The sequence below is a fragment of the Eschrichtius robustus genome, chromosome 3, assembly GCF_028021215.1.
Source record: "Eschrichtius robustus isolate mEscRob2 chromosome 3, mEscRob2.pri, whole genome shotgun sequence".
Taxonomy (NCBI): domain Eukaryota; kingdom Metazoa; phylum Chordata; class Mammalia; order Artiodactyla; family Eschrichtiidae; genus Eschrichtius; species Eschrichtius robustus.
This window is the reverse complement of record NC_090826.1, coordinates 173,219,909-173,239,219: the sequence shown is the minus strand read 5'-3', so window position 1 is coordinate 173,239,219 and position 19,311 is coordinate 173,219,909. Positions and strand designations below refer to the sequence as shown.

At 36.2% G+C, this 19,311-nt stretch overlaps 1 protein-coding gene across 3 annotated transcripts in view; it reads right to left on the bottom strand.

Moving 5' to 3' along the window:
- Positions 1–1,022: 1,022 nt before the first annotated feature.
- Positions 1,023–19,311, bottom strand: part of GPATCH2 (G-patch domain containing 2) — a 164,647-nt gene continuing 146,358 nt past the window's right edge. Inside the window, exons 9-11 of one of the 3 annotated variants that reach the window (XM_068541815.1) lie at positions 18,683–18,751; positions 16,200–16,288; positions 1,023–4,953 (exon numbers count right to left, since the gene is read on the bottom strand). In XM_068541815.1, the coding sequence (XP_068397916.1) occupies positions 4,733–4,953; positions 16,200–16,288; positions 18,683–18,751 (379 nt within the window). In that variant the 3' untranslated portion in view covers positions 1,023–4,732. Of the gene's footprint in view, positions 4,954–16,199; positions 16,289–18,682; positions 18,752–19,311 lie in introns of those variants that run through there. The other 2 variants (XM_068541816.1, XR_011073675.1) reach the window with 2 other exon arrangements.

Here is a 19,311-nt window from a genome sequence, read left to right as displayed (position 1 = left end):
AAGGGAAAAAAACAACTAAAGAAACACAAAAATTGCCTTCAATTGTTACCTAACTTCATCCTCGAAAGATTAAACACGGGACATTCTGATACTGCAACAGGAATGAGGTCGGTGAATCTGAGAATGATTTAAACTCTCTGACAATTCAAAGACAGAAGACGACTCTAATGTACAGATAAGACCAAAAGTGGCAATAGTAGATCATACTCCTGGTAGTTAATGGCACTGACTCGCTAGAGCCAAATCTGGATCTACTTAAAATGTCAGGTGTGTAAAGTAATGAGTCTTTGCCTAGTAGGAACCCAGCAGAAGGAGCCTTCATGGTCCACTTGTCAGTTGAGTATATATTACTGCAAGTCTGTTAAATAAATGAGTATTTAATACCTATTGGATTAAAAAAAAAATCCACATACTCTAGCAACTCACAACTCAGTTTTTTGGGAGAAAAGAAAATTTTATCAACATAGTGAGATGCTTTCCTACAGCCAACAGAACTCAACGTTTTAATGAGTATTGTAAAATATTTTAAAAATCCAGACAGGTTTCTGAGAGGTACAATTTCCCAGAAGGAAATGGAGGGACTGTAACACATATGGTCCTGATGGATATTTCAAGTGTCAGAGAGAATTTGCACTCGCTACTTTAGAATCAGAATCTCTGAGTGGAAAGAGACCCTAAGCCGGTTAGTCTAGCCCAGTTTCAGAGACAACAAACAAAACCAGGAAAATGTAGTAGAACAGGTCACAATCAGCTGTGAATAAATGAAATCAAATATATTTACCAATTGTTTTTCTCTAAAATTTTTTGGAAAATGTTGACATTTTCCAGGGTTTAAAGATTAACAATGAATTTAACTGCACTGTTTGATGTTGTCAATGGGTAGTAATTAAAAAAAAAAATTAAAGTCCTTTAAACTCTATTTTTTATTACTTTTAGAAGGAAACATTTAAAGCACAAAGACAATGACTGCTTATAAATAACATTCTCAAACATTGTGTTTATTCTTTCATTCTTTGTTGTACTATTAATATACCTTTCTACTAAAAGAAAAAAAATCCAAAATATTCTTTGCTAAACAACTTCATTTTACAATACCAATTTAAGTCACTTTTTTTTTTTTTTAGAAAGACAGAGTACAGGAGGAAATGGTTTTAAAAGGCATGTCAACAGTGATTTTTCTCTCTCATGAAATATCTGCTCAAAATGAAAACATATTGAAGAGAAGCAATTGTCAGTTCAATTAATTGCAAGAATATCAATTCACAATGCTAAAATAAGAATATTAATAAACTGCAATTATTTTGCCATCATGTCTGTATATGGCACACATATGTGCCCTGTAAACATACCTATATGTATACATTAGGCATATCTTTAACCCTACTTGTCTTAACTTCTGTTTGATAGCAACAGTGTGTGTTATAAAATCTATGTTTTAAAATGCAGAGACCAATTAATTGGCAAATTTTAGTTAGCAACGGATTTTCTTTTAAAGGGGTACCATATAATTAAAAAATAAAAGCAAATAAATTTGAGGGGGGAACATAGCCTTAAAAATTGTATTTGGGGAGAAAGAAGGAAAAAAGGAGGGAAGGAAGGAAGGAAGGAAGGAAATGACCCCAACACACAATCTGGTTAATATCAAGTATAACACGTATATAAAGGCAAAACGTTGAAGTGCTAATGTAGCCACACTCACTCTCTCTCGGCTACTGCTGGGACTGGATAATTTGGCTAGTAGTGGAAGAGACCAATGTACTCTCTAAAATTTTTAGTACAAGCAATTAATTTGATATGAGGCTTTCGATACTGTAGAAGAGTTGGCTTTCTGAAGAAGAGAAAAATCTAACCGCCTTTTTAAGGAGATATGATTGATACATTCTAAAGGATGAATTCCTTTGGATGCTTTGGGTTCTATGGGCATAGGAACTGGTAAAAATTAACTATAACTCTCTATAAAACATAAATTAGTGAACTTCATATCTTAAAAGATATTCGACTTACATTACAAATTGCATTTTTCAATTGTGTTTATTTCTCCGATTCAGTTCAGGTCCAAGCAGAACTTCAGGTGTGCCTTGATTTTTCTTAAATTTCCCTGAAAGGTGAAGGGATGTATGTGCTCCTGGTGCATGTCTGTGTGAGAGCAGAGGGGGGATGCTTGGGATGTTGCCACCTCTCTGCTTTGAGTACTGATTCACGTATTCTGTACAGTTAAACACTTCCATAGGATAAGAGATGTTTGAAATCCTCTGTGAGTCACAGAGAGGGCACTAGATGTCAAGATTGAGACCTTTCTTCTATCAGGGGAAAATATAAAGATGAATCGTTTTGGGGGGCTGAGTTAGAGAACACCCAAGCTCAGTGATATCTTAGAGAAGGTTTGCTTCGGAAGGTTGGTACCTGTCCAGGAGGACAAGAAAAAGTATTCATACAGCTGCAATATTTAGTTAAGGAGTTCCCCCGTGACAGCTGGTATATATGGTCTGTTCTTCTTCACTGTGAGGGTTAGAACATGGTAAAGTGAAAAGGAACGGTCAAGTCCTTAGGAATTTAGGATCAATCAGTCTCACAATAATCTCATTGTGTGTTATCAGTGGTTCCACATTTGGCTTTTCAAAATTCTAGGATTTTAGAAGATCTTCAGGCAATGCAATTAAACAAACAAACAAACAAAAAGAAACTTTCGAACAGATCCTAGAGCACTGTATACTACCATAAAGAAGTTTTAAACTGGAATATAGACAGTTTTGCCCCTTACATAGATAGAATGAGTAGTCAACAAAAACCTTTTTTTTAAAACTGGCGAATTTCCAGGTAACAAACTTGTAGAAAAGAATCACACAACAAGGTTACTTCATCCAATAAGAATGCTCACCTGATAGCCTAAGAAGAGCATAAGAGCAACTCACCTGGTAGTCTATAGTCCCCTAACCAACTTGTCCTTTTACCACGATACTCCTAGGAAAGAAGATCATTCGTACAAGGAACGCGTACTTAAAAGGAAATCCGGCAAACCGTTAGGCCTTTCAAATAGCAGGCTGAACTTCCTCTCCCGAACTGGCAGTGTTTTCTTTAGGGGACCACCTGGGACAGGTCTATTACATGCACATGCTCCTCTCTCCCCTTTAAAAAACTCTTGGGGAGTGACAAATTTCCAAAAGCCTATTAGAGAGGAGCCCAGAGGAATTTTATCACAGTAACACAACTCTGTGTGATACCATAATGGTGCAGACATGTCATTATACGTTTGTCCAAGCCCATAGAACGTTCAATACCAAGAGTGAACTGTAATACTAACTGTGGACTTTGGGTGATTTTGATGTGTCAATGTAGGTTCATCAATTGTAACAGTGTCCCACTCTGGTGAGGGAAGTTGATAACAGGGAAGGCTGTGCATGTGTGGGAGCAGGGGCTTTGTGAGAAATCTCTGTACCTTTCCCGTAATTTTGCTGTGAACCTAAAACTACTGTAGAAAAACAAAGGTTGAAAAAAAGAAAAACGTTAGAAGGGTGATTCACGTGAGTTATCTTGGCTTTCACTCAACCAACAAAGGCCATTATAAAGAGAATATTATTATTAGTCCTTAATAATGAAGATAACTAATCAATATCTAAACTAAGAGCAATTTAGAATCTCTGACCTTAGGAAGCAGATGATTCCCATATAACAATACGAGGCACAAAGTAAAAATGACTTGTTTTGCTTGGTTTGAACGTAACTGCTTAGATGTTAGAAAGGGTGAATCAGTACCATTCATTTTTTGTTCACCTTGTATATGGGCTGGACCATTGCCAGAAATCTGAATTCTTGGGAGAGCCACTTAAATCTTCGAATAAATTGAGTCGATATTCTAACTTACTCTGATGGTTAAAATTTAAAATCAGTTTACTACAGTTGAGTTGATCTTAAAAAAATATCAACCTTTGGGAAGAAAAGAGGTAGAAGGAAGTCTAGATTAATGGAATTTACAGTTCAGTCATGGTGAATTTAAAAAATATTTTCCTTTCCATAATTATTTTATGTTCTAAATGAGGTAAAATTTATAAAATCTGCATTAAAGTCATGTTGAGGGCACTCTGGTGATCACAACGATGAGGTTTATTTTTGTCGACATGTCAGAGGGAAACATTAATTGCTGTTTGTCAACTGTGAACTTCATACTACACTGTCCAAGGATAGACAACGGGTGTCACCCTGTTAGAGAATCCTAACAAAAAAGCCATATTCAAGGAATATGAAATTGGCCAGCCTTTCAAACAAAGATGTGCTTAGGACTTCACTGATGTGATGATAGGTGTTTTCAGTTACAACCGACAGGGCTGATGTGAAACACAATCCTTTCCGGCTAATCCCATTTTAGAAACATGTGGGCGTGCTCAGTTGCCAGGGCATTGAGCACACACATGAATGAATCAAGCTAAAGCATCAGAAATTATTGACATACAAGATCAAAATAAATAAGAGAAATTGAGCTGTTCTTTACACCTAGAATGTAAATCGCTGAAAATTTTTAAAAGGTAAAGGTTTTTACTTTAGCACCATGAATTGCGATGGAATCCCATTTCTATCACTGTGGCAGAACTGTACACAGCTAGGAAGCTAGAGTGACAAGTTTGAGGCTTTGATGTTAGATTTCGGCTTCAAAAATAGAAGCTATGTTGTAATTTTAGAACAATGGGATACATAGAGCAAATACAACTGGTAAAACATCTCTTCTTTGCTTTTCTTCTTAGGCGGATTTTCCTGAATTGGAGGCAGTGGTTGTGGGGATGCTTTTTGGTAGAGGAAATCCAAGTCCTAATCCTTTTGGCCTCTGCATGGCTTGAATTGGCTCAGCGATCCCCTTGCCATCTCGTCCAAGACCTGACCCAGGTGTCCAGCCCATGTTCTGGAGCATTCGATTTCCAATGTTGTTTTCTAGGATTGGCTGGGCGTTTTCTCCTACAAATCCTAAAATTAGAAAATGACAAAAAAAAACAAACAAACCCCAAAGACCACTGTTATTTATGAACACAAGTGAAGAGCCTCTTAGGCTAAGAAAACCACATTTTCCTAAGTTTTTCTTTCAACCAGGTACCCAGGAGGGTTGTTGATTCACCTTTGGATAAGGAGCTTGCTGTAGTAGAGGGATCAATGAAAAAAGGGCCTTGGTTAGTTTCAGCTCTACCACTTAGTAGCTGATTAAGTTATTTAACCTCTTTGGGCTTCTGACTTCTCATCTGTAAAACAGGCATAACACAAAGCCATCAAAACTCAACTACCAGGTCACATCTTGTGGTTACTCTTCCTTGACAATTAAAGAAGTGATCATCAAGCAACTAACATTAAAGATTGTGTAGGAAGAAAAGGGGTGAAAGTATTTTAAAACCACCTTTGTTTTAGTGAGAACATATTCAGTACGGTCTCCTGTAATGGGGCTTCCCCAAAAGTCTGTTGTAGAACTTTGAGGGATATAGTATTTGCCCACCATTCCGTCCTGAGGGCTCCAGGGATAAAGACCTTTCCAAAGGTCTGCAGGATGCCTGTGGCATACCAGCTCAGTCCTGGGTCCAGCATGTTTCTGCTCTGAAATGTGGGCTATGTTTTCCTAGACGGTCTGAGGGTTGAAATGAGCAGTTGTTGACAAAATCACTCACTACTCTCCAAGGCTTGTGAGTCAGATGTCTCTTTGGTACCAACTCACGTGCTCCCTGCACCCTTTCCCATCATCATCCATCTTTCCTCCCTGATTTGGGATTATGACAGCACCTTCTACCTCACCTCACCACCCCCCCCCAAAATTGGGATTCTCTGTCCTACTCCTTCTCTAAGATTGTGTTTAGGATGGTGATACAAGGCACAGAAGGCTCCTTAAGCACCAGTAACAATAACAAAAAATATTATCTATGGGACCGCAGCACATAGAGTTCTATTTCTTGACCTGGGTGATGGCTACACTAATGGCCAATTTATTATTGTGTTTTAAAACTGTATCTACACATTTCGATGTATTCTCTGGTATATGTATCTCACAGTAAAAATATATAATAATAGTAAAGAAAAGAAACGTCAGAGTTGAACTAACAGTATATTTAATCTGGTAATTTGTATCTGGCTTTCTGGGGAATAGCGAGTGGGTTGTTCCTTGTGATTCTAACTTACAGAAGGAAATTGCAAATAGAGATGAGTTTTATAACCGAAACTGATGAGTTTTATAACTGAAACTATAGAGTAATCATCAGTTGATTTTTGCAAGACCTTTACCAAACATTTTGATATTCTCAATCTTCAGTACATTTTCTGACTGAGAATAGAATACACTGTTGCCATTTGCTGACTTCATTACAGGGAGTGAGAACTGGGTTACCACAATAATGAGTTGGTTTTGGATTTGTCAATTTGGTTCTTAGCTCATTGAAACAAGTATCTTAACACGTAATAGAAAAAACCGGGCTTCCCTGGTGGCGCAGTGGTCGCTCAACCACTCGCTATTGGTCGCTCAACCTCCTTTTATGAGATTAAGACATGGGAGTGGAACAGCTCAGACTCAGCACAGCATCCGACAACCATAATTTCCTTTTCTTTTGTTCCTAGCAGTGCTAAATCCTTTAAGTCCTTTCCTGGGAGGCTCTCCTCCTGCTCGGGCAATTTTAGCAATACAGAACCTCCTAACCCTTCCGCAAGCTCCTGCTCCCAGCCCCCTTGATGCTGGATCCCTTATATCTATTACAGCTGAGTTGGTCCTTTCCCCTCAAATCTTCCAAAGTGTACTGTGGATGGTAGTTCACTGGTGTAATTGGCGCAAGAGATGAAAATCTTGTATCGGTCTCTCTTAGCTGCTAATCTATCCAGCTGACTGCAAGCCTAATTGGCACCTTGTTTAGTAATTTGGCTCCTAAAGTGTTGTATTGATGTTGGATAAACAGCCAGTGGAAGGGGAGGTGACACATGCTGCTTCCCACATAACAGCTAGTGCCTTGCTTCAGTCCCGACCCTGCTTTCAGAAGGCTTTTAATGGCTTATGCTCATTCTTTCTTCCCATCCATCCTCTTTCCCCATTACTTTACTAGCCAGCTGAAGGGCAGGATTATTGTTATTATTATATGTGACGTTATTAGAATTGCAATTTATAATACTGTCCTCTGTTCTCAGTAACTAATTTAGGGACATGGGTTTTTTGATTGCTGTTAAGAAAAGAAACAGCATTGAGCACAGTTTGGGATGTGAGAAAGTGGTAGGTGTTACTACCTTTTGTCAAATGTTTTAATTATTTCTTAATATAGAAAAGCCTAATTCAGACCATTCTACATTTTATCTGCAATATTTCAGACATTTTTCACGGGAGTTTTGTTAAATAAAATCAGTTCAAATAGATAACTGCTTAAAAATACAAGCCACTTTTTAGAAAATGAAATGTAAAACTAGTTTCTTGGGTTTTTTTTCTTTTTTAAAAAATTTAATTAATTGGCTGCGTTGGGTCTTCCTTGCTGCAGGCGGGCTTTCTCTAGTTGCGGCGAGCGGGGGTTACTCTTCATGTGGTGCTTGGGCTTCTCATTGCGGCGGCTTCTCTTATTGTGGAGCACGGGCTCTAGGTGCATGGGCTTCAGTAGCTGTGGCACGTGGGCTCTGTAGTTGTCGCTTGTGGGCTCTAGAGCACAGGCTCAGTAGCTGTGGTGCACGGGCTTAGTTGCTCCGCGGCATGTGGGATCTTCCTGGACCAGGGCTCGAATCCGTGTCCCCTGCATTGGCAGGCAGATTCTTAACCACTGTGCCACCAGGGAAGCCAGATTTTTTTTTTTCTTAAGTGATGAAAACTTTGCATAGTAGGGAGTGAAGGACATGGTCAGTATTGACATGTCTGGAGAAGGGAGTGTTTTTATTAATAGATGTTTTGGTTATACAGAAACATATTTTTTATGGAATGATTGTATATCAAAGAATAGTGTTTTTAGAGAACTAAAGAAATCTTAAAATAAAACTGTATTGTTCTGAAGGCACACAGGGATGTTTGTTGCTATAATATGATCAGGACCATTTATGGTCTACTTACTACGTACCTGGCATGTGGTTTAATTGCTAGGCATGTGACATTCGTTATCTCCATTCCTCATAACAGTTGTGCAGGGAGGAATTATAATGGGCCTCAGAGAGATGAAGTACTTGACCATTACCACATCTTAAGCTAAGATTCAAACTTCGGTTAAGCTTACTCTTAAAGCCGACACACTTGCCATTACCTACACTGCCTCCCTATGAGAATTAATGGCAAATAAACAATTTTAGTGGAGATGATGTTCCAAACTATTAAAAAAATTAATTGGGTTACATGTTAATTGCAATATTAACTTCTCTCAATTTGCATTTGGACAATATTCAGCATAGTACACACATTGACATACTTGGATAACTTAAAATATAATGGTGGAGCTCTTAGAGATTACCAGTGCTTCTGTAGCCATCATTTCTTTTGATCTTCTGTAGCAACCTGAAAGGTTATTATTGACTCCACTTACAGAAGAAACTGAGGTTTAAAGAGGAAATGCACCTGCCCAAAGTCAACTAGTCAGAAAGTGCCCCAGTTAGAACTTGAATTTAGGACATCTGAGTCTTAATGTTACCCTTTCACTGAACATTTATCTTAAAATATTCTATCACCATTAGTTTCTATTATGTCATTTCTTCTGCCACATTTTCCCAAATGACTGAGATTATAATATATCCATAAATTTCAAACTCCTGGAAAAAAACTGCTAAACTAGCATAGCAAGTCTGTTTGAAGAGTGTTTCAACTTTCCTGAAACACCTCAAAATTCCCTTTGTTTGTTATTAACCCAGCTACTCTAGCTTTCTTTGGCTGATATTTAAATGACAATTTATGTTTTAGTTGTATTTATTGTAAACAGCATATACTGAATTTTGTTCTTTTATTCATTATGATAATCCTTGAATTTAATTGATGCATTTACTCCATTTACATTTATTGTGATTACTGATATATTTGGATTATTTTTACACCATTACTTAATGCTATTTACCTTGCTTTTTCTATACATTTTTGTTTCCTCCTTTCTGGCATCCATTGCCTGCTTATACAGCTTGAAAATTACATATTATATTTCTATTCTTTGAATGGTTACTTTTAAACGTTAACATGCATACCTGACTTATTATTCCTGCACATTTTACATATTATTGTTGTCCAGAGTTTTAGCTCCATCTTACTTTTATACACCCAGATTAATCCTCTTTATGGTCATTGTCACCATCATAATTACTTTTATACATTCAATGTAAGTTTAGCTTTATGGACGTTTAACAGTTTCTTTGCTCCCAACTCCTTCTTGATTTTTATTCTTTTACTTTTTTCATGGATTCCATTTTCTTCTACATGAGTTATTAAATTTAGTAATGATGGGTCTTTACCTGAAAATGTCTTAATTTCATCCTCACTCTTGGGAAATAATTTAACTGTACAGAAAACTCTATGATGATTCAGTTATTTCATCTCACACTTTGAAAATATTCTCTAATTTTCTGATTGCTCCGTTCTTTTTAAGTTTGTTGCCAGTGTAATTTCATTCCTACGTAGGTTATATCTTTTCTCCTTGGTTGCCCTTAAGTTCTTCTCTTTGTCCTTGGTGTTCTAAAGTTTTATTACAGTGTGTCTAGGTATGACTATTTATATTTACAACTTCTCGATAGACTTGTACTTTTTGAACATGAAGATTCAAGTTTTCTTCATTTTTAAAAATTCTGCCATTTTCATTGAATTCTTTCAACATTCTCCTGGAATAGTGCACTTCCCTATTCTTTCTACTTTTTCTGGAAGTTCTATTGTATCAGACATATATTGAACTGCATGCTCCTTCAAGTACTTTGGCTATTCTTTTATATTTTCCATATTTTTATCCCTCTGTGCTTCTTTTAGGTAGTTTCTTCAGATCGCTCTTAAAACTCAGTTTTTTTTTTTCCAGCTGTATCTAATGTGCTGTTCAACCCATCCAGTGAGTTTATAATTCTCAAGATATTTTCATAATAAATAAAATAATCTCAAATTTCTACTTGGTTCTTTATCACATCTGTCTTTTCTTTTTTCAGTTATTCCTCTTCGCTTTGAATCTGTTTTAATAACGAATTCTTTTAGTTTTGGTTTGTGAGGTCATCTTCAGTAGGTTTTCATTTGTGGTGGTTCTTGAGACTTGGGGTTGAAGGTGTGTACCTCTAGAGTGGTTTTGCACTTGCTTCAAAGACCAGTTTTTATGCTAATTTTTGGCTTGGTGTCATTTTAAACTAGAAACTCATATGTGAAGGTAGGCTCTTGGTTACAAATCTTCAGAGAGTTTTCTACTTGGAGCCTAGGTGGAAACCAGATTCTTAATTTTCCTGTGCTTGTGGGTGAGTTTTGTTTCTAGTCTGCCCTGTCCTGAGGATAGAGCTTGTCAGACGTTCTGGCTTGATAAGGAGCCTTACACCAGCTCCCCGGCTTGCCTCTCTTTCCATGAGGGCACTAACCAAAAAGCCTCAAGGCTTCCAAGACTGGCATAGGCATGGGGGTGCTTGGGACCATTTCTCTCTTTCTTTCCTGCAGTCTCAGCTATGCATCTAAAGGAGATGGTTTCATATATTATTCAGCATGTCCAGGTATTCTGTGGTTTGAGCACTTTCTCATTATTTAGTCTTTCGTATTGTCAGGAACAGCAATTATTTTCTATCTAACATGTGTGCTTACCTTCTTAAGTGTTTCTTGTATCATATGACAATGGAGAGCTGTTTAAGACTCTACTGAGACACATGACTGAAAGGTGGTTCATATATCCAAGAGGGAGAGAGTTACATACTTCCTAGGCTTTTGCAATATGTTTAGATATAGTTTGGTTTCAAAATGAATAACAAAAATCCGCACCCCCCCAAACTAAAGTCTGCCTGTTTTAAAATCCTGGAAGAGATAAGATAATCTACAGTGGTCATGCAGATCCAGTGATAAAAGAAAATAAAAATAAAAAATATAGGGGACTTCCCTGGTGGCACAGCGGTTAAGAATCCACCTGCCAATGCAGGGGACACGGGTTTAATCCCTGGTCCGGGAAGATCCCACATGCCGCGGAGCAACTAAGCCCGCGCGCCACAACTACAGAGCCTGTGCTCTAGAGCCCGCGAGCCACAACTACTGAGCCCATGCGCCACAACTACTGAAACCCGCGCGCCTAGAGCCTGTGCTCCGCAACAAGAGAAGCCACCACAATGAGAAGCCCGCGCACCGCAACAAAGAGTAGCTCCCCTCGCCCCAACTATAGAAAGCCCGCGCGCAGCAACGAAGAGCCAGCACGGCCAAAAAAAAAAAAAGAAAAGAGGTTAACATGGTAAATTTAAAATATAATTATTGATATTGATAAGATAAATTTGGACAACTGAAGAGACATAGCACCTTGAAAAGGAGCTTGGTTACATCAAACGTTTCCTGATTATGTTCAGTATGACTTAAAAGCACACCTTTTAAAAACCTTCACCCATTATGATTTACAATCTGCCTTTATTGCCTTCAATCTTCATAAAGATTATTTTATTATTGAAATATCAGTAGGATGCAGAGGAGAAGTCACAAAAAGCTGTGATCTTTGCTAAAAAGCTGTGTGTTCTTGCTAAGAACTTGCATGCCCACAAAGACACAGTTATGCTGCAGCAATATCTATACTGAGATATCGAACTTCTAATTTAAAATGTAGAGAAGAACGTCTACTACTTATGATGAATACTTTCCCTATGATAATATTTCAATAGAAAGCAAAATAGTAACAGCAAATACTAATTGTGGATAACAATGAATTTAGTAATACGTAGTGGACAAAACATTTTTTAAAAACTGTGGTAGCCACAATATCTCAATAAACATACTTAAATCTTTTTAGTATCAAATCCTCAGTAAGCTATGACTTCTACCAAAAACACGAGAGCATAACCAACATTGCTGACGGCCTTTTAAAAACGTGTTAATAATATTCCTATTTTGCTCACTGCTTTTCTTCACCTTTACAGATGACATTTTTCAAACTATAAAATGCGTTCTGCTGCAAACCTTCTTGCTTCAACAGTTCTCAGTTTTATAATAGTAAATCTACATTCTTTGCTACTGAGACCTCCACTATCTTTTGGTATGTGACTTTGAATGAGGCAGAGAACAAGCCATACGTTTAAAAATCAATACCTAACCTTATCAATATTCATTTTACTTTGTCAATACAAAATACGAAGGTGAAAGAGCAGTAAATAAGCTAAAGCACTGAAATAAATTCGGTGTTCCTGTCACAATTAATAAATGTTCAACCGATAACACTGCTGGCTAGTCTATAGCCTTTCTTAAATTATGCTTCAGTGTTATTGTTACAACAGGGTGAGTAAAATTTTCAATACACTAGCAGGTAAAGATGATCAGATTTTGGGTTATTAATTTCATAGGGAACTTTAAATCTTTAAAAATATTATTTATTATGGATACAGTATATAACTGTTTACCTTTAGCATCTTAAATTGTTGTATAAACACAGTTTGGGATTATAAAGTGCCTAATTATAGTTTTCTGATAAACTTTTGCTAAATCTTTTCTAAATCTGCTATTTGATGACATAATATTTCATATATAAATCAGAGGGGATCATCAAACAATATTCAGACTGTCAGCCTTTTAACTCTCATTCCTGATTTCAAATCAGAAAGTGTTACCTTCACCTGTCTTTTTCCAGCTTAGATTGAATGTTGACTAAAGGTAGAAGGAACTGTGAAAACACATCTCAATTCAATGTGTTTTTTAGGTCTATAAGGGCCTATAAAATGGCAAGAATAGTTTCTTGAAAATAATTCTACATGCTAACTCAACTTTGGACGCTTATAAAGATAAGATTCTTTGTTATGTGATTAACTATATTCCAGAGTTTGAAAACTATAATTTTTGGAGACAAGATGATCTAGGATTCATAAGCTTATTATCAAAGTGTATTTATGCAAAAGCATTTCTTACTTGAATTTGGAGAATAATCTTCACCTTAGAGTTGATTCATTTGTATTGGAAGATATTCTTTTTAAAACTAAGGATTTTTAAGTAACCTCATTCTCTTCCTCTTTGAGAGGAACGGTTATGCATGGATTGTAAAAATGCATCAAAAATGAGTAACCTAATCCTCCTACTCCAATACTATTTGATTAATTACAAAAATGCATTAAATTTCTATGAGTTATGTTCTGTTAGGTAAATAATCTAGTAATAGAATTGAAATCTTGAGTCTTAAGAGAATCACTGAAGTTTTGAAATACAACACTTGGAATATGCTGGTGTAAGCTTATGAATGTTTTAGGCTAAAGTTTAATGTTTATACCCATATGCTGTAAAAATGATTTCCTCTGATGCTACTGAGTTTCATCATCAAAATCACCCTGTAGAAATAATCACATTATGCTCTCCCCAACCATCATGCATTTTCCTTCTCACTTCACATATGTTCAGAGTGTTAGGACCTGACCCTGATAGTCTCTCTTCCTTATTGCGGGCTCTGAGGTGCTTTAGTCACATTCCTAAGATTGTTCTTGTACTATTTCTGCCACCAGTGTTTGAATCATTGAAAGATAAGAGAATTCAGGGGACCATTCAACTGGAATGGGAATATTAAAGAATCCTATACTTGCCTTATGAAAGATTTGAGGAACTTATGACATGTATTTGATCTAAAAGTAGCTATATGTTCCTGTATAAAGAGATGTATTACAAGTGTTGCAATGAAAGTTCTGTATTTCTACACAGCAAATTTAGATAAATCTTTTATGGCACTTAAGATACATAATAGTCTATATAAATATAAATAAATTATATAATAGTCTATTTATATATAAATAAAGATATATATATAATTGCATAAGACATGGAATAAGACGGTCTTTACATATATATTCTTACAGAAAGGCCATATGTATGTTATGAAAAGATCATGAGTTTAGGTGTCATGCAGACATTGGCTTGAATCCTCCCTCTGCCCTTCAATCATTCTGCCTTCTTAGGTAGCTAAGAAGACCCTAACACATGTCTGAATCTTCATTTTATGGTGTAAAGTGAATGATTGTAACACCTAAGTCATCAAGTTGTTGCAAAGATAAAATAAGGTTTTGGTACATGGTAGGTACCCAGTAAGTGGTAAATATTATTCTACATGAACACAAACACATTCTGCACACAGGTATTTCCTACTTCCAAATTCTGAAAATTCAACAAAGTTAGAGGATGAAGATCAGATATCACACTTGTAACTACACTTATAACTACAGTTCATAATTTAGCCCTTTATGTGGATCGAACAACTGTATGTGGGTGCCCCAATTTTAAGTTATTCTTTAATTTTTTAGTGCTGAACTATGGGATAGGTCTACTGAATACAGAATTTAAGCTTCACCTCTTTTACTTCCTTTGAAATCATCATGTCAAGATATCTGTCTATTCATATCTGTTATCTATACCTGTATTTTCCCCTTCTCACTGCTTACTCTCCTGTTGAATCTGAATCTTATTTTCATATTCTATAATTAATCTTGGAAAAAATAACTCTTCCTATAAAAGAATTCCTAAATGAAGCTGAGAAAGACAGTTTATAAATATGAATGGTTAAGGACCCCAAGCAATAGGCCACTACTGTAATAATAACTTTGTAATTGATCAAGGATCTACGTGGAAAGCATTTTCTCATAGTCAGTTTGCTGAATTACAAACCCATACAGTTAATTGTTGTTTGTTCCTGTGCGTGTGTCCACATTTAAGGCCTAGTCGGCTCCCTTATCACAGGTTTTTATCTCTGCTTCCCGCACCACTGCTCTTGCACGAGATCTTTTTTTTTCTATTTAACATCTTTATTGGAGTATAACTGCTTTACAATTTTGTGTTAGTTTCTGCTGTATAACAAAGTGAATCAGCTATATGTATACATATATCCCCATATCTCCTCCCTCTTGCGTCTCCCTCCCACCCTCCCTAACCCACCCCTCTAGGTGGTCACAAAGCACCAAGCTGATCTCCCTGTGCTATGCGGCTGCTTCCCACTAGCTATCTGTTTTACATTTGGTAGTGTGTATATGTCCATGCCACTCTCTCACATCGTCCCACCTTACCCTTCCCCCTCCCCGTGTTCTCAAGTCCATTCTCTACGTCTGCGTCTTTATTCCTGTCCTGCCCCTAGGTTCTTCAGAACCATTTTGTTTTTTTTAGATTCCATATGTATGTGTTAGCATACAGTATTTGTTTTTCTCTTTCTGACTTACTTCACTCTGTATGAAAGACTCTAGGTCCATCCACCTCACCAGAAATAACTCAATTTCGTTTCTTTTTATGGCTGAGTAATATTCCATTGTTTATATGTGCCACATTTTTATCCATTCATCTGTCGATGGACACTTAGGTTGCTTCCATGTCCTGGCTATCATAAACAGAGCTGCAATGAACACTGTGGTACATGACTCTTTTTGAATTATGGTTTTCTCAGGGTATATTGCACGAGATCTTGCAATACATATTAATCTTATTCTTATCCTTCCCTACCGAGCTCAGGTCTTTGCCTCTCCAGGAAGGCTTCCTGTCCCCTTTGGTCTAGTGACTTCTCTCAGCTCAAAAATTGTGGTTTTCCCTATACCACACTCATTAGAATGACATGGTTTTTGAGGTGGAAATGATGAGAGATTTTTTATTCTAATGTTAACTTGTCTAAGCAAGGAAAGACGAAATCAAAGATCTCTGCAGAGCTGGGTGTAGAAACCAGACTGCCACATTCATGACCACGCTGGCATCTACTACCACATGGGCCTTGTGTTTTGAGGCTGCTTCAATACTTGTGAATTCATTACTATTAATTTCCTCTGGGGTTATTCACCTTTTCATCAATTTATGCCTTGTTTTTCCAACAAGTCTGTAACTTTCTTGAGGCCAAAGACACAGCCTTTGAAGTATCTGTATCCTGTAATATCTCACAGTTTTGCAGGTGTGTAGGAAATACTTTAGTGATTGGTGGCCTGAAAAACCTACACAAGGAACACACAATACATCCTGACACCAAAGGCAAATGATTTGCTTTACTGATTTCTTGTAACTGTGCTTCTTCCTCAGTGCAAGTGATTAAGGGTTATCTGTATTTTACTCTTGATGATTTATGAACTTTATATGTGTGTTTTGCCCCAAGCCCTTTTTCTTTTACCTGCTGTAGTAGGTCCAGGCAAAGGTGCAGCTTTTCTTCTCCGTTTGATGTCTCCAGTGCATAGGGATCCTAAATGCATGCTTGTTTGCCTACAAGTAATTATCAGAAAAAACTATTAACAAAGGAGGGAAAAAAATGACACATAAATACACAGCTTGTATAATCTGAACCTAAATCAAAACATTCTCAACAAAGATGGAGCAGCCTAGTAAAACCACCAATCTTGTTTATATCGAAACATAATTACGTTTGTTGACAAGCGTTCAGCAGCTAAATGCGCCATCATAAATTGTTACTGGAATGAATAATATAAAAGGAATGCTTTTTAATTTTCAAAACTGGCAATCTTTCTGGCTCAACATAAAATCAAGCACTGTTGCTTCTGACAGGAAAATAGCTAAGATTAATTATCTAAAGAGATCACAATATTGTTGCTAGGTTATCAATTGGTTACTAATGCTTTACTGTCAGAACAACATTTATTACATGAAAAGTATGATCAATTTCTTTTAGGATATTATGTGGCAGTGAATTCTCTTAAAACATTTTAAATAGAAGGAAATAGTGATGTTCTTCCTTATAATTCACATGATCAGAATTCTGTAGTTAATTATTTATTAGCTAGGCGAGGAAAAAATTTGAATGCATTAATGCTGATATTGATACTAGACGAGCTAACATGATATTGGATTACCTTTGTAAAGACATGATGTATAAGAACTAAGAAGCAGACCTTCTGCTATTCTTGGAACTAGTCAGAATTAGACTGTTCTGTCTAACATGGACTCCTAAATTTACGAGTTTTGGAAAAATTAGAAATGGCTCAATTGGAAATCAAGACAAACTAATAAGATGGAAAAGATGTAAAAGTCTTCAAGATTTTCAAGCTATAGAGGACTCTTATGTTCATGTCCTGGATTATAATCCCCGACATGGGGCTGGGATAGTATCTGGGGATCATGAAGCAGAAATAAATAAAGCATGTTTACTAGAAAACATGACTTTTTAGTAATTCAGAGAGATATGTGGTAGTATACTGAAGTTTTATAGGGCCCAATTAGAAAACAACCAGATTATTAGAGAAAAATGTAAAAGGAAGAAACTAATTCTAATTAATTAATTAAATTCTAATTAATTAAACTAATTCTAAAACTAATTAAAACTCAAAATATATACTTCCACACTTATACCCAGGTGTTTAAATATAATGAAGAATTGGAGTTGGGGAGTGAAATTACTTTAAATACAGATTCTATCTATAATGTACAAAGTAAAGTACAATCAATGAGCTGGCTAATCCAAGGGGTATATACAACCAAAGAAGCATACTGTGAAAATCTATCAATATAGGTAGAAGCAAACGGGTATTTATCTAGTTTTCTCTTCCCTTTGTATTGAGTGCATAATGATTCTCTTTTATAAATATTTATAATTATTAAAATATTTTAAAAAATTAGTTCATTCAATTAATGATTAACTTTGCAGAAATACATACACACACATGTCAAAATGTTTACTAGTATGTATAACTATAACATTTTTATTGGATTTTAAAGTGTGGTTTTGGCTCATAATACCAAGAAAAAATAAATGGCTATATTTATTTTATATTTTATTTTATATATTATATATATATTTATTTTATAAATATATTTATATTTATTTTATATTTATATATTTATATTTATCTATTTTTAAAGCTATATCAAAATTTAAAAAAATTAAAAAGTCACATCCTTTTTATAAAAAATTAATGAATTCACTTATTCAGCAAGCAATTATTAGTATCTACTGCTGACTTAGCATACGACTCCATAGTGATGGTGAAAATGAGGAAAAAGGAAGTGGAAGGTAACCAACGAAATGGAAAGTTCAGTTCTTATTATTGGAAGAGTTTTAAGTCTGAGTGGGGAGATTAAGTCAAAATATATGAAATGATTAGTGGCAGGCACAATGAACTTTCTTAATATTACTAGAGATTATGATATTTAGTCCTTATAACAATTCTAAGCGTTTACTGAATATACCTTTTTTCTTTGTAGGGAAAAATCGGTGCTTCAATGGAAAACTATAGAGTACACCTTTCTACTCACCTGATTCTGATTCTATGCGAGCTATTTTACAACTCTAAGTTATAGATAACTGAAAGCAATGGAAAATAACTCCTGTCTGCAGTAATGCGAATGAGTTCTGTCCTGAGGAAGGACAATCCTCCCCGCTGTGGAAAAGCTGGTTTGCACCCATCGGTACATTCATTCAATCTTCCTTACTCCATATACATTTGTGCTTCTTTCTTTTCTCCTTTGAACCCATTATAACATCTGCCTGGTTCCCTCATTAATCAATGAGTTAAAATCTCAAATGCATATTCATTTGATATCTGTAAAAGAGACATGATTTTACCTATTTGTACAACATTATCCTCACACATCTCCGATCCCTCTTGAAACCTCCCCCCTAGAAAAAAGACTGGAGTAGTTTACCTTCCGCAGAGCATGTACCAGACAGGCGCGGCTATCAGGACTAGCCGAGGACGAGGGGAAAGTAACACTCTGGAAATGGGAATAAAGTGGGAATCTGAATTCTGGAGTGTGGCCCTTCTGTTATGGGTGAAAACCAACCCATGGACTATCTACTTCTTATACTCTTGTTAAAACATAATAAATACTCTTAGATTAAGCCATTGCTGGTCAGGTTTTCTATACCTGTGGCTGAAAGTATTTCTAAATGATAAAGAGTTTGTTCTGTTCAGAGAATTTTGAGTAGTTCAGGATGTCTGGGTAGCAGTGTTTACAGAAGGAACTATATAATATGGCGGAAGAAGAACGCTGGGGCTAGACCATGGGCCATATGTGCCACATTTGCCCCGTGAAGGTGTTTGGATTTTATAGCTGCTGTGGGGTCATTAAAGATCATTTAGCAGAAGCAAGCTGGCCAGATTCATGGGATGCTGATGAGCTGGGGTTGGGAGGGTAACCAGGTTTGTGAGTAGTCCAGACACACAGTTCCTCCCAGGTTATCAGTCTCTGTTATAATTAAGAATAACATCATGCCACACAATGAAACTTCTTCTGAAGAAATACCTTTTTAGAAATCATTAGAAGAGTACACA